This window comes from Athene cunicularia (genome assembly GCF_003259725.1).
Source record: "Athene cunicularia isolate RWA chromosome 8 unlocalized genomic scaffold, athCun1 chr8_part1, whole genome shotgun sequence".
In the NCBI taxonomy this organism is placed as follows: Eukaryota; Metazoa; Chordata; class Aves; order Strigiformes; family Strigidae; genus Athene; species Athene cunicularia.
The window spans coordinates 26,507,156-26,521,431 of NW_020799109.1; the positions used below are offsets into that span (position 1 = coordinate 26,507,156).

Sequence of the window (14,276 nt, forward strand, 5' to 3'; positions counted from 1 at the left end):
TTTGTGCATCATTCAACTTGATAAAGCTAAACCAAGATCATTGGGAAGGTAATTTAGGGCATTATTCCACTGAACACAAATACATTTTTTCTACACAGACTTCACAATGAATTGTTGTAAACATATTTCAGTTCAGTACTCTCACTTTAGGAAGCTTTTCTATGTTTGGGTGTCTTTTTATTTTTTCTTCATCTTTAATCTCATTATTCCCTCCTTTTTAGCAACTTCTCAACAAAGTAGGTCAATGAATGGCTGAAAATACCTACCAAAGTGGCTACACATGACATTTTGAAGTAATTAATCTTCCAGTAGCACCTGGGTTATTTGCAGGATCTTCAGCAGTGATACATGTCATAAGAACAAGTGGAGCACTGCTAACTAATTTTATTCCCTTCGTTTTCATTGTACTTAAAACATACAGGCAGACCTTCAGTAGCATGTTGGCATTGGGAAAGTCATGACAGCCATTCTGAAGAATACCAGAATGAAGGAACACCTGGTAGACAACCAAAACAAGCTCTACAATAGGGGATTTGAATATGTAAAAGATGTTTCTCACTGCAGTCATCCTGAATAGGAATACCTGAATTGAGGAAGAGGTCAGCAGAGATGTCCCACTACATAAAAGGAGGCAGCTGGTGAGATATCATTCAGTTACACTACCTTTTTCTATGACTGTCTGAACTTTTTAAGGGCATTCTGCAAAATACATCAATAACTCATAGCCCTAGAAAATAATCAAATCCATGCTTTCTGCTCTTGGAATTAATATTAGTTGCTATGGTCACCTCAAAATTCTTATGAAATTGTAAACAGCTCTATTACAAGTGTTGAAGAGCATCTGAAAAACAAGTATCAATTTTTTATTTTCTTCACTGCTCATAATTTTGTTACATTAGATATGTCTCTCAACAAATCAATAACAAAGAAAAATAGTGCAGTGCTCCTTCTCCAGCTGCTGAACAAAGGCCAACAGGTGATCTGGTGTTTAGATTTCATTCAGTCTCAGGTTAAGATTGACTCAACTCAGCAGAGCTCAAGGATAATCATTCACTATTATACTCCTAATACTTACCTGCAGTATCAGGGAGAAATCTAGTTAAAGTTCCTTGGAGAGGAACTAGAGACATAAAAATAATTACTTAAATAACTAGTGTGCCTTCAACATTTTAATGTTTAAAACCTCAAAACTTCATTACTACAGGTCAAAACTAAACTATAAAGAAGCATGGTCAAGTGTTCAGTAGGTCATACTTGCCTTTTTAATTTTTTTTTTTTTTTTTTTTAGTTTGTAAACAACTCTGATATGTAATAAGGATGAGCTTATGCTTTTTGTGTTTCCACTGCCCTGTCTGTGCACTGATGAAGATAAGGCAGAGAATCAATTCATGCATGTGTGCGGAGCTGAGGTCCTCAGAAAGCTTGCAGATTTGGGAACAGTCCCAGTCTGGGAGAAACAAGCAGAAAGAACATGTCAGGAAAGAAGATGAGGGGCTAGATAGTTCTCCTGGATAGGATTTCAAGAGGGCAGGCACAAGTGAAAAATTAGAAGCAGTTACTTTAGAGTATTTTTTACATCCTGTATCAGTGATAAAAATCCATTCAATATTATAGAAATACAGGGTTGGTCTTGACTAATAGGAACAAGAGAAATGTGGGTTTTATTTCTTCTTTCATGGCTGAGTTGACTATACTGCATTTAGAAAAACATCCCACCTTTGAAAGTCCTCAAGATATTTTTGCTAAGAACTATCAAAAATTGGACTTGAGCTGAAACTAAACTATTAACTCTGTAAAAATATCTACAAGATAGTCTAGATCTTAAATAGGTCAAGTGGCAAGACATATAAAAATATTTAAGATTTGTCAAAACATTCATTAAACACGTTTATGGCAGTTAAGTGAGAGTTTAAAGGTTTAACCTCATGAGTAGTTTTGTCTTCTCCTTTCATTCAACAGTGGATGTCCCCATCAGATTCCTGTAAGATTTCATTTTAACTTGATCTTTCAAAACTCCTGTTAAAATTTGGGTCCACTGACACAGAATTTATAATCTATGACCAGAATTTATAATCTCCGAACTCATTTAACCAAACCTTCAAGTAACTGCAGCTAAAGATTTACCTCTGACAGTTTTCAGTGATACATGTAGGAACCTTGTGAAGCAAGTAACCAATTTTTCTGAATTTGAAATAAACCAAACTGGAGCAAAAAAATTTAGAAATGCAAATAAAAACCATAAACCAAGATATTTTTCTTACAGATTTTATGTACCACCTCATATCTTTCAGTTTTACATGTGAACTAGTCTCTGCAATAAAGTTTCAAACATTTAAGATTGTTCTTTGCATTCTTAATAAAAAGTTATAAATTTTTTTTTAAAGAAAAATTAACACAGTAAATCAATCTGGATGCACAGCCTGTCACTGTATACTATCTACCAATGAATTTTGCTTCATTAAATGTCATTATTCTCAAACCTGCCCTCTACTATAGCATTGCCACTGCGAAGAATGATCTATGGACAAGACAATGAGAGCTGAACAATGGACTCGATGTTACCCACTGGATCATAGTTCCATTAAGAAACTATCTTTATCTTTGTCAAGTGCAGGAGCTTCACTTAAACAACTTCATACCTGAGGTGATCTGTTTTCAATCACTGACTCAGAATTGCCGTATTGTGTTAACAGCCTTAGGGTAAAACCAAACCAAAGAATGTAAACTACACAACTGCTACTCAAGTATGTCAGAAAATTAAAGCAAAACCGCCATCTCTTAAAAAAAAAAAAATCAGTTAAGTAACAAATGAACAACTCAGCGTATGACATCCAGAGATTCCAGTTTGTGGCACATTTTTCCACAAATTAGCTGAACTGTAACCTACTTGGCCAACAGCTTCTTCAGTCAGGGATTTTAATTTTTCATGAACACACTGCTCTAATAAAGTACTTGGCATTAGTTATGGCTTTTGAATTAAAATGCATTCATGACATTAAATTTTAAAATCACTAAGCCATTAATTTTAACCAGCTTTCTTTTTTGTGTAGTGTTCGCAAGAATTAGCAACTAAGTGCATATTTCACCAGCAAAAGAATGAAAGCTGTACTAATAAAACTTACTTTTGCAAGTCCCTGCAAAGAATGGTAATATTTTATACACTGACTGCATATCAAATGAAAGCCAAAACCAAATTTGCTGTTCTGATAACGGCTTATCTGTCAAATATCACATAATAGTTCAACTTATGATCAAGGGCAACTTAACACACAATCGGCTATCTACATTTTCTTCTGTATTCAGAAATAAAAAGGTTTGCAGCATTGCAGAACAGTTCTATAAATAGCCTAGCTCAAGCACTGATTTTAGTACCTATTTGTGAAACTATGTTGCTACAAAAATTTCCAGGTAATAACTAAATAGCTGAGCCTACTCAACTGAGGATGCTGATCTGCAATTTCTTAAGGTATGCAAGTCCCTGTGGTTGCCCTACTTTACCTTACAAAAAAAAATTCTCCCTTTGTCTACTTTGTTCAGGGTAGCATTCAGAAAGCTCAAAAAAATTATAAATCATAGGAATTTTAGTTTTTAATATAAAATAATAAGTTCAGGTATATCTACTGGCCCCTATAACTTTGCTACTAAAAAAAAAAAAATCACCTGCTGACAGTATGGGAGCCCAATAGCAGACTTCAAACCAGTTTTTATCTTGTTTTATCTTGTTTCATCTCATTCATCTTGTACTTATGAAACAGCGTAGAGTTATGACACTTAAGATGTTTAATAGAAACAGCCAATTTGATATCTGATTCCCATGCTAGTATCATTCTACTGTTCAATAAACTACAGTCAGGGAAGTAGCTCAGTTTTAGTTATACATTTTAATTGAGTACAATTTACACACTTTATACACCTCTAAGTAGTGCGTCAAATTTGCTCAACAATAAGAATGCAGTTCACTAAAACAGATGTCTGATCCTCCAGCTTCCCCACTTCTTAGTATCGGTTTTCTTTATTACTCTACATTAACTTGCAGATAAATTAAGCATAACGTAAGCGTCTAAAATTCCAGCTGTGTTGCAAAATGCTGCTGTAAGGCTAAATTTTTAAGTCCAAGTAGTTTCATAATCTATGTGCACTTATTTATGAAGGCAGCAGGAATGCTATTCTGACAACCTAATTAAACTTCCAATAATGTCAGCAGGAATCTGATTACAAAATGGCTCATTTTATAAACATCACTACTTTTATGACTGACAAAAATATGCACGATCAGGTGCCAACTCCTTCACAAATACATATTTTACAACTTGTGTTGTAAGTTGCTTGCAAGTACAAAATTCTAAGATGTTAAAGGTCTATGCTTGATCCATAAAAAATGGCACAGTTCATATAAATACTTCATGGATTTTGCTCTTCTGCCAGTTTCACATCCATGTAACTTCACTAGTTTCAGAGGAGTTACACCCAATATATACATAAATTTACATCTAAATCAAGCTAATCTCCTGTATACAATATTGGACCTGGGATTACACATGCGTTTAAAACACAAGTGAAATACCACACAGAGAAAAGACAATCGGACCTTGCCTATTGTAAGACCATCATACAGTCTATATATCACAGTGCACGTAAAGCACGTATTGCTTCAGAATTTGCTTTTTAAGTTTGCTGCCCATTGTAGAAGTCTCTTCACAACTGCATGGACCATGTGTCTAAATCTGAAAAAAAAAAAATTTCTAATTGGCAATGTATGAGTTAAAACACCCATACAGGCTATCCCACTATTTAAAGCAGTAATGAACCTTAAATCGAACCAATTCCTCATGTTAGTGATTGCTGTGTCGATAGCCATTATAGTTCTTCTCATTATACTACAGGTTAAAGCACTGTATGTTTAGTTCTCTCCTGTATGCCATGGATACATTTATAATAACCTTAAGTATTGGGAAAAAACCAGTGGTTTGGTACTGACCAACTGCCCATACAAATAGACCTTCTAGTAGTTCAGTATTGCCTGCTCTTCTCAGATACTTTGCAGAATATCTTTTCAAAAATCCAGTGTCAGCTTCTAATCTTGGAGTCACTGGGGTTCTTGTTTGGGGGTTTCTACATTTCCATTAAGACTATTTAAAAATACAGCAAGAATGGAAACATAATTAAAAATCAGACCTTACAATCCTCACAAATTTAAGACGTAGTTTTAAAAACCTCTTAAGGAGATGTGCCTTCTGGTTTTATTAAAAATGAAGGTAACATCAAATAAAAAGCAAAACTAAAGAAGAATAGGTAGAACATTTTACTTTTGTCAAAACGTAAATGTAGAGTATATAAAAAAACATGGTTTGGAATTTCAAGAACAGGAATATAAACATGTATTTTCTATCCCAGAAAAAAAAATCATGAGGGTGTTACAGTGCTTCATTATGCTCTACATCCACTGCTATGCAACATCAATTTAATGTTATTAAATAGATACAGAGATACCATAAATTCATACAAATACCAGGGTCTTCTGGCCTCAGTTATACTGTATATCAAAGAAATATGTTCTTTGGTAATTGGGAGTAGGCTCATTTTTCATTCCAATGGAGACCATATTAGCCACTCATCTCAGAAAATTACAGCTCCTGTAGAAATAGTCTGGGATACTTTTTTCAAAAGAAAATCAGACTGGAGGTGGTATGAGAGGTATAAATGCGAAGAAGATAGATTTATTCATTCCTTCTGGTGGCTATTTCAGGAAAAGAAATCCAAACTCTCTCCTTCTCTATTCATTGTTTAATCTAGGTAACACTTAGATTCATACGTAAAGGTATTTTGATAGATGGGAATGTACACATGCACACTTTCAGTTTAAATAAAGAGACCAACTTGGAAAATGGCAATTTAAAGTTAACATGACTCCAAGGTATAATAAAGTTCAAAGATTTAGTAAAGTGGGACATTACAAATCCAAAAAAATGTTTCTAGATTTTTCATCTTCCCTTTTTCAACAAAGACTGACAGAATATACATATACAGGTTGACATTTTGTTTTATCCAAAACAATTTTCACTTTGCTCAATTTGCAAGTCCTATTGACTAAAATGTAGTATCATTCACAACAAAATATTTTCAGTAAGTGAAACAATAAGCAAAGAAAAACCAAAACAAAGCTCAGAAGCCAAGTGGTTTAGAAAGCCTGGTAACATCTATGTGTGTGTAAGTGTGTCTATCTTTTTTTTTTATACATTATATATATGTAGACACACACACACAGATATATACACACACGTGCGCACATGCGCACACGCACACGTTTGTAACCTGCAGTGAAGATCAATCTATTTTCTAATAAGGAACAAAACACATTATTTAAAAATGTGGCTAATTTAACAAAACAGAGAAGAAACTGCTGCTATCAAAATATACAATTTGGATTGCAGACTAGAAGGCTAACAACATTAAAAAAATAGTTTTAAGCAAAACCCCTTTGCTTCTGAATAACAACAGGTATCAACCTGCCATAGCATGAAGCATCCAAACAAGATTTTATAAAAAGTTTAAACTGTGACCCTTCTTCATTTGTAAAGTTCTTGACATATCATATAGTGCGAGCTCTGGTCTCCAAACTGGAGCCCCTTTCATTTTTCTCAATCCATACTTCAGGAAATAAATGGCAGATGAAGAATTCAGAATCTCAAGTGAGATTTGTGCTTTACCATATACCTGAAAAAAATTAACAGAAGACAACTTTACTACTCTTTTGGTATTTATAGAAATTTTACTCTCAGTAATAATATGCACAGACTTTGCTAAAACAAAATTCTTAGAGAGTTAGCAAGTTGATGAAGAGATGCAATGTCTTATAATGCCATATAGCTCTGTATTATACAGAATATTTGACCCATTAAGAGACAGCCAGCCAAAACCTTTGCTTTGAAGAAAAGTCAGGTTTTCCAAGGCATCACATGACTTTTAACAGCAGAAGACTGTTGTTAAAGATAACTCTAGTTCATTCTGGGAATTCAGAGATAGTTTAGCTAAGACTTTTAAGTAAGTAGCCACAGAAAGTGTGATGCTTGGAATTATTTTCACAATTCCCACAGAATTTTTCTTTTTGAAGTTCACTCAATCATTCAAGCAGTTTGCTGTGCAATCAACTTGAAAGGATTAAACATTCATGAAATGCATGTGCTTCTCCCTTCCCTCAATATTTCTTCAACTGCTTCATGATAAGAAAGTTTCTCCTCCACAACACGAAAAAGGTATTGCAACAAACCTCCTATTTCAAGAGGGCTGTGAACCACAGAGAAGCAGAGTCAGAAATAATGCTGCTCTTCACAGAGCTGCTGTTGCTCCTCCATCCCTTGCTTCTCATGAAGGCAGGGCTAAGTACTTGGAAAGCCCCTAAGATACGAAGAATCACCAGTCCAAAACTCTTTACGTGCTGTATCTTTTCTGACTTCCTCTTCTATCCAGTGCTGAGGACTCAAGGGCATCAGGATAAGATAATGCTTTGTGGCTCTTTATCTTAAGGTAGTTTCTCACTTTTTCTAGTCTGTCATCTAGTGACTGAGGAGAGAAAGCAGGAGAGCTTGTAAGCTCAGAACTGCAGTCCCAGGGGAGGGCTTGCTGAATGAAGGAAAACTACACCACCTAGCTTGTTCTCCATTCCTTTTCTTCTGCCTAAAGGGAGGTGGGGAATCATGATACTAATCGATGATTAACAATAACTACCAGTCCTTTAAATCCATGCATATCACACTTCGGAGATTATTTATAGCATGCAATAAAATATAGTGCTATATATTTAACTATATCATCAGGGAAAATCTAAACAAGCAGTATTTTCAAGCTAAGACATTGTTCAGATGTTTAAGTTGTATACAATTCCATTGTTGCCATAACTTTTCATTCCCACCAAACATCATAAAAGCATGAACATGAAGAATTTTTAACATGAAACATACCTGTCCAAAGTTTCCCAGAAGCGTAGAAATACTGGCCTGTCCAAGTGTCTTTTGTGGTAGCTTAGTTCTAACACTGTTACATCCCATTTCTGTACATTTGGATCCAGACGTACTTCATCATATTTGAGATGAAAAGCTTTAACTACAGGAAATGGGTAAACATTAGTATACAAACATGATTACTTTACAGTGTTTAAGTCAAAGAGAATTCCCACCCCACTCCTCTTTTTTTAGAATAGAGCCTGAGAACAAAATTAATGAGACCATCTCTCGAGAAAGTTAACTAGTTAATAAAGGGCACTGAGCTAAACATAGTGGCTGATGGCCACTATCGGGGCCCCATGCTATTACAGGTTTAAGTGAAAGGGCAACCCTTATTTCAAGATGCATAGATTCCAGGAGAATAGCAGAAACTCATTGCCAATTCAAGCAGACTTTGTCTGAGAAACCAAGATGTTCTTTCTGAAAATCTTTGAACTGTCCAAGAATTCTTTTTTAAAAAGCATGTCTTGAGATCACTGAAAAGGAAACCTCACTGTTTCCTGAAAGTTAGTGTACTGACTGACTGTTCAGACTGATAGCAGAATGCCGGTGTAACCCCCAAATGCTACATATGAAGCATTCTGAGAAATTTAGTACCTGCTAATTTCTAATTAGTACTCAGTTAAAAATGATGAAATATTAAGTTATTTTGCTTTTGTGAAGTATTGTCACATTCCTGCATTAAAGTTAAACGATGTTGAGCAGAAGACAATCCACTTCTGAATCTGAAACAAATCAGTCTTAAAGTGCATTAATATGCTCTAGGAGCAAGACCTTTAAAATGGTATTAAAAATTAAATATCTGCTTATTGAAGTGACATAATTCAAAATTTTATCTCAAACATTCACTTGCACATGCAAAAATAAGCTTGTTTGCTACATGAACATTAAACCCTCAGACCACATGTGAAGAAGAATAAGGAGAACAATTTTAGAGACTCGACTAACAAAATGCTACATGACATTGCAATTGAGCAAATAAAAACCAGTTTGACAGGCTCTGGTCCAACACAAATTTTATTGAGGAATTCTTTATGGTAAGCTACCTGCTTGTTTTCTGAAATGACAGTGATAAGCTTTGAGTATTTGTTAATCATTGTGCACCCAATGATTTACATGAAGAAATGCAAACTCTAGATGAAACAATGAACTGTTGCAAATCCCAGAAATCACATTTATGAAGACTAATGAAGACTACAAATATAGGCAAAGCAATTGCTTCAGGAGAAGTTAAACACAGACTGATGTTGCCTGTGCTTTCTCCATTTATACTCTTTTTATTTTGAGGAGTAAGCAAAGTCATTAGGAAAAGTCCTAGAGATACTCTTGTCAGAAAAACATTTTAAAATACCTTGCTTTGAAAGAACAGAATGCATTTCTGAAATTAAAACAGGTCCATTGCAATCTATCTTTATGAGTCAAGTAAGAACGGATATCCTTTCGCTTTAAAAATATAAGTATTTGTACACCTTCAGACTGACCTACGCAGGTTGTGATTCTGATCTTTTGGCATAACGAAGAGTTCAAAAATGCCAAAGCACATCATAACAGTTCTTATGGCCCTCTACATTTATATATACACGTTAAAATTAATAGGAACTAGCACGCAACTGCTAGCTAGACCTTAAATATTTAACAGCATTTTTCTTGGTTTTGATTTTCACAGTTTCCATTCTCTCTATATCTTCATTTTAAAGAGTTATTTTCTGCTTCCATTAGTCTCTTCTGTTAAGCTCCCTGCTGTGGTGTATATTTTCTTTCACACAGACTTTCAGGCTCTTGCACTTTCTTCTTGTTCATTCTCCATCCCTCCTTAAGCAACTCATTCTATTTTCTTGTTCACAGGTACATCCTTAGCCTTCTGTCTGACCATTTTCCTTTTTTTGTTCCTTACCAAACTAGCATTCTTTCCAGCTTCTACTTCACATAGAAAATATGCGCACACATAAAACCTGATCAAACTTGTTTCCTTATCACACTGACTGGAAGATAAGACTGAAGTGAGTTTTGGTTTTTGGTTTGTTGTGTTTTTGGTTTTTTTTTTCTCTTGTGTGTATGCACTGGTTGATTTTTGTTGTTGTTTCTTTTTTTGTTGTGTGTGTTGGTTTGGTTTTTTTTTTTTAATTCTGTAGCTCAGAAACCACCAGACACTATAAAAATGTTTATCTTCTAAGGCAGCTTCACAATAAAGTAACAGCTAACAGTTTCTTTAGCTATTATCATGCACCTTATAGCCAGAAGAGTTAACTGTGCAAGAAAAGTGTGGTGTGTCTCAAGGCACATTGGCCATTAACTGTGGTAACTCAAAAACCTGTTCAGATCTATACAGTGATAACATCTAACTCACAACTTAAAAGTATTTGTATCTTATTAAAATTTCAAGTTTTTGTCAGACACCAGATCATATTTGTAAAGCCTTCTGAGTGAAACACTAGGTGATTAATCCTCTGTTCAAAGTAGTAATGAAATCTGAAGACAGCCTGTAAACCTGTTATCCATGAAGTGTTACAATATACATTGTCTTTTCACCTTTTTTTTTTAGAAGCTTGGAAAGTAAATTTATACATTAGCTATTTCTGAACCTCTTGTAAAGATGACAGCTCTGAGAAGATTTCTGTGAGCTTCCACAGGTCAGAACAGAAGAACTGCAGAGGGCACATTAATATTTGCCATCTGTGCAAAGACATAAGAGTCCAACAGCACTTTGACAGTACTTTGCCAGTACTTTTCCATAAGCATAGACAACCCACAACAAAACCCAAACAAAGTTAAAAACCCCCAAACACTTAAAAACAAAACAAGAAACACCCTTACTTTTTGCAAAGATATCGACAGGTGATCCGTCAGGCAAGAGCCAAGGCCAGCCTTTGAACTGCCAGGCAGGACCCTGTACAAAAACTGCCACCACACGATCCCTATGAACACACAAAGAGACCAACATGTTGATGACCTTGAGCATTTAAATTACATACTTTCTTAAACAGGCAATATACCTTAGCATAGCTTCTTATTTCAGTAACAACAGTATAGCGCATTCAACAACCACACCTACAGCATAAGTGCTTTTTTTCTGTGAAGCAAGAAAAAAAAATAATTGATTTTTCCAGACTTTTAGCTCCATCCCTTTGCAGAATGCAGTCCGGTTTCTCATGTTACATTTATAACAAGTCAAACAGTGTTTATTTCTGGTCATTATTACTTTGCTTTTAAAAAGTGCTCCAACATTTTAGAGACAATCTTCTATGAACAACATTGTAAACTGACGTGTCTCAATTTAAAAGCCTTTATTCTGAACACTGTTAACTTCTATTCTAATAAATTTTTAGAATAGACAGCTGCTAGATTTCTGCGAAGTGCATAATTTATTGTAAGAGTATGTAACCATTACCCACAGTCTAAGAAAATAAGCTTGTGATTAAGATGAAGCTTTTACATTAATAAAATTTTAAAAAACCCTTCGAGAACAAATAACCTCCCACATATGGTCTTTTTCTTGAACATTTACATCCTCCAACCACGGTTTCTACCTACTACAACAAATAATTACTTCTCTAATCGAATCCCCAAAATTAATTCATCATGAAGTCTACCAAATGGAAAAGAATAATCAAAGTGGAGTTTAGGGGGGTTTTGTTGTGGGTTTTTTCCCCCCCTTTTTTTTTGTTTAAAAGACAGACTAAAGTTTTGCCGTTTGAAATGATGCTGCAGGGTTTGTAATGGCTAACAGAAGACCGTGATAACATATTAATTTTTATATACTAATATCTGATTCTCCCTTGGATAAACACAAGCTAAAACACCCACACCGCTTCATCTCTGGTCAGAAGCACCTTAGGAACCATTGGTTCCTAAAACCAAAGGATGGTGCCTTAAAGGTTTGATCATTAAACATTAAGTGCTGTTTGATATTTAGAATTTCAAACCCACAGGTTTCTGATTAGTTCAAGTTCTCAGTACAGAGAACAATTAATTTAGGAATAGGACCTTTTCAAAATATTCCTCTACATTAAAATCTACTTTATAAGTTACAAAACCACTACAAATTTTGTTGTGCATGTCTAAAATCTTTACATGTGTGAGGAAGCAGTAAAAATGTTGCCTCATTCAATGCATCAAATAACAATAAGATGTTTCTCCAGAATCTTCCTGCTCAAAAAGTAGCATGTCTTCATAGCAATGAAGAATGGGCTATGAACAAAATAATCTGTTTCCAGATTTTTCTTAAAAGTAAAAGCTACCTATGATTCCCTTTCCCCAACTGGGGCTCTCCCTTCAGAAGCAAGCTTCCATCACTGAATCCCATTCAATGAATCTGATTCAATACTGAAATCACAGTTCAGTCTTTACTGTCTGATGTGTTTTCTTCCTTTCCTCCTTAAACTACTACAAAAAGTTAGAACGTCAGATGCTGAAGGCCTGCAAATGTATCTTCCCAGCAGACTTCAGAATAGACTTCCCAATAGACTTCGGAAAGCAGACAAGAAAGGACAATTTTTCTCTCAGATCACGTTTCAGTGACTTGCACACTACAGCGTTATGAACCAAAAAAATATCATGAATATTCCTTTCTGAAACAGTTTAGGCAAACCTCCTGTGCTGCTCATACTGCTAAAATGTAGAATGTTGTGATTTCTTGAGACCTTTTAAATAAGTGTAGTTTCATGTTATTTTCACCTGAAAACAGGTGTACAGTTGACAATCAAGTCCATTCTTATATCCGTATCTTCACTTTTTAGTTAATTTAGTAACATTTTATCGGTCCCCTCCAAATTCTGTATTCTCCTGCTTAAGACATTTTGTGAAGAGAAATCTATTTTACCAGTCTTGGGGCATAAGTTTCAGAGGTTGGTCTACTACTCGATAAGGTACAGTAACGCTGACTGTAGTTCCCCCAGGCTGCATCTGGTCCTTCCTTCTCTGTATTAGAGTTTCATTCTCTCGTTGACAGCCTTGTTTCTTCTTTTCATCTGATGGTACAAACCTTAGGGAATAAGTAAACAGTCAGTAGACAAAAGCACTTTATTTGATGGCATCAGTTTTAATTTTTTGGATGACAATGATCTTACATTATCCATGATTCATCTGGTTACTATTATGTACAATACTATAATTCTGGTTTGGTTTTGGTTTTTTATTTTTCCCTTAAATAGCTTGTCTCATAGATTAAGTGCTTAGAAAAATAAGGATAATGTGATCCTCACATCTTGTGTAGTCTCTTTATGACAAAAATAAATGCTTAAGATGTGACACCCCCCCCAAATCACTTACAGATCTTTTATTTTTCAGCCCCCTACCTCAAAAAAAAAAAAAAAAAAAAATTCATGAGTCTCCTCTGTGATATGGAGATAAAATACACAGAACAGTTCTCAAAATTGGCATCATAAATGTAAGAGTAGTCTAAGCCTTTTACTGATGAATCTCAGCGGATTTTATCAAAAGGAAAAATACCAAATTTGTACATTTTATGGAACTAAAACTATGTCACAGAAACATAAGCTGATGTGGCCAGTATCACCTACCAGGCCAGCAAAAGCACAGAGCTCAGACCCACATTCTTCTAATATTATATTCCAAACCATCCAGCTGCACTACTAACACAGTTTGCTGCTGACATTTCATTTCCAAAACTTCTGATAAAAAGAAAAACTATGTTTCACTTAACTGCAAAAGTCATTGCAAGTATTGGTGCTGCATTTTAAAAAAGAAGTACTCTACATAATTGGTAAGATTTCTCTTCATTATAGTACAGATTGTGCTTTTTAAAAGTTTACTACATTTTTTGGGTAAGTTGTTTGTACCATTTCTATTTGTTCTCTTCAACCTATTTCCATGTGAATACTAAAAACCAATTTGAATGTGCTTAAACAGGCAGACTGCACTTCCTATTGCTGGAAAAATAGAAAAAAAAGGAATGAAAAAATGAAGTATGAGGAAAAATTCATTATTCAGTCAACTTGAAAATACTAGGTTTTGCTACCATCTTATAATCCAATGAGAAAATGGCATTTTGGGGGAAAAAAAAAAAAAGGTGTTTTAAGGTAGCACATGGAAAATGTCAGTAAACCTTCAAGCAAAACTATTTTACTTTCCTAATGTAAATACACAGATGAAGCCCCCAGATACTCTTCATGAATTAACTGTTTCAAAACCAGAAAGACACAACCAATTTCTGAAGTGCACATTCAAATGCACTGGAAAAAAAAAAACAAAAAGAAGAAACAAAAAACCCCACCCACAACTGAAAATGACTATGAATTGTGCATTTAAGTTGACTAT

The 14,276-nt window shown here is 34.7% G+C and overlaps 1 protein-coding gene across 1 annotated transcript in view; it reads right to left on the reverse strand.

The window, feature by feature from the left end:
* Positions 1-1,286: 1,286 nt before the first annotated feature.
* Positions 1,287-14,276, reverse strand: part of CDC73 (cell division cycle 73) — a 114,909-nt gene continuing 101,919 nt past the window's right edge. Inside the window, exons 16-19 of the mRNA XM_026853978.1 lie at positions 12,820-12,981; positions 10,815-10,915; positions 7,959-8,100; positions 1,287-6,714 (exon numbers count right to left, since the gene is read on the reverse strand). Of these exons, the coding sequence (XP_026709779.1) occupies positions 6,678-6,714; positions 7,959-8,100; positions 10,815-10,915; positions 12,820-12,981 (442 nt within the window). The 3' untranslated portion in view covers positions 1,287-6,677. The remainder of the gene's footprint in view (positions 6,715-7,958; positions 8,101-10,814; positions 10,916-12,819; positions 12,982-14,276) is intronic.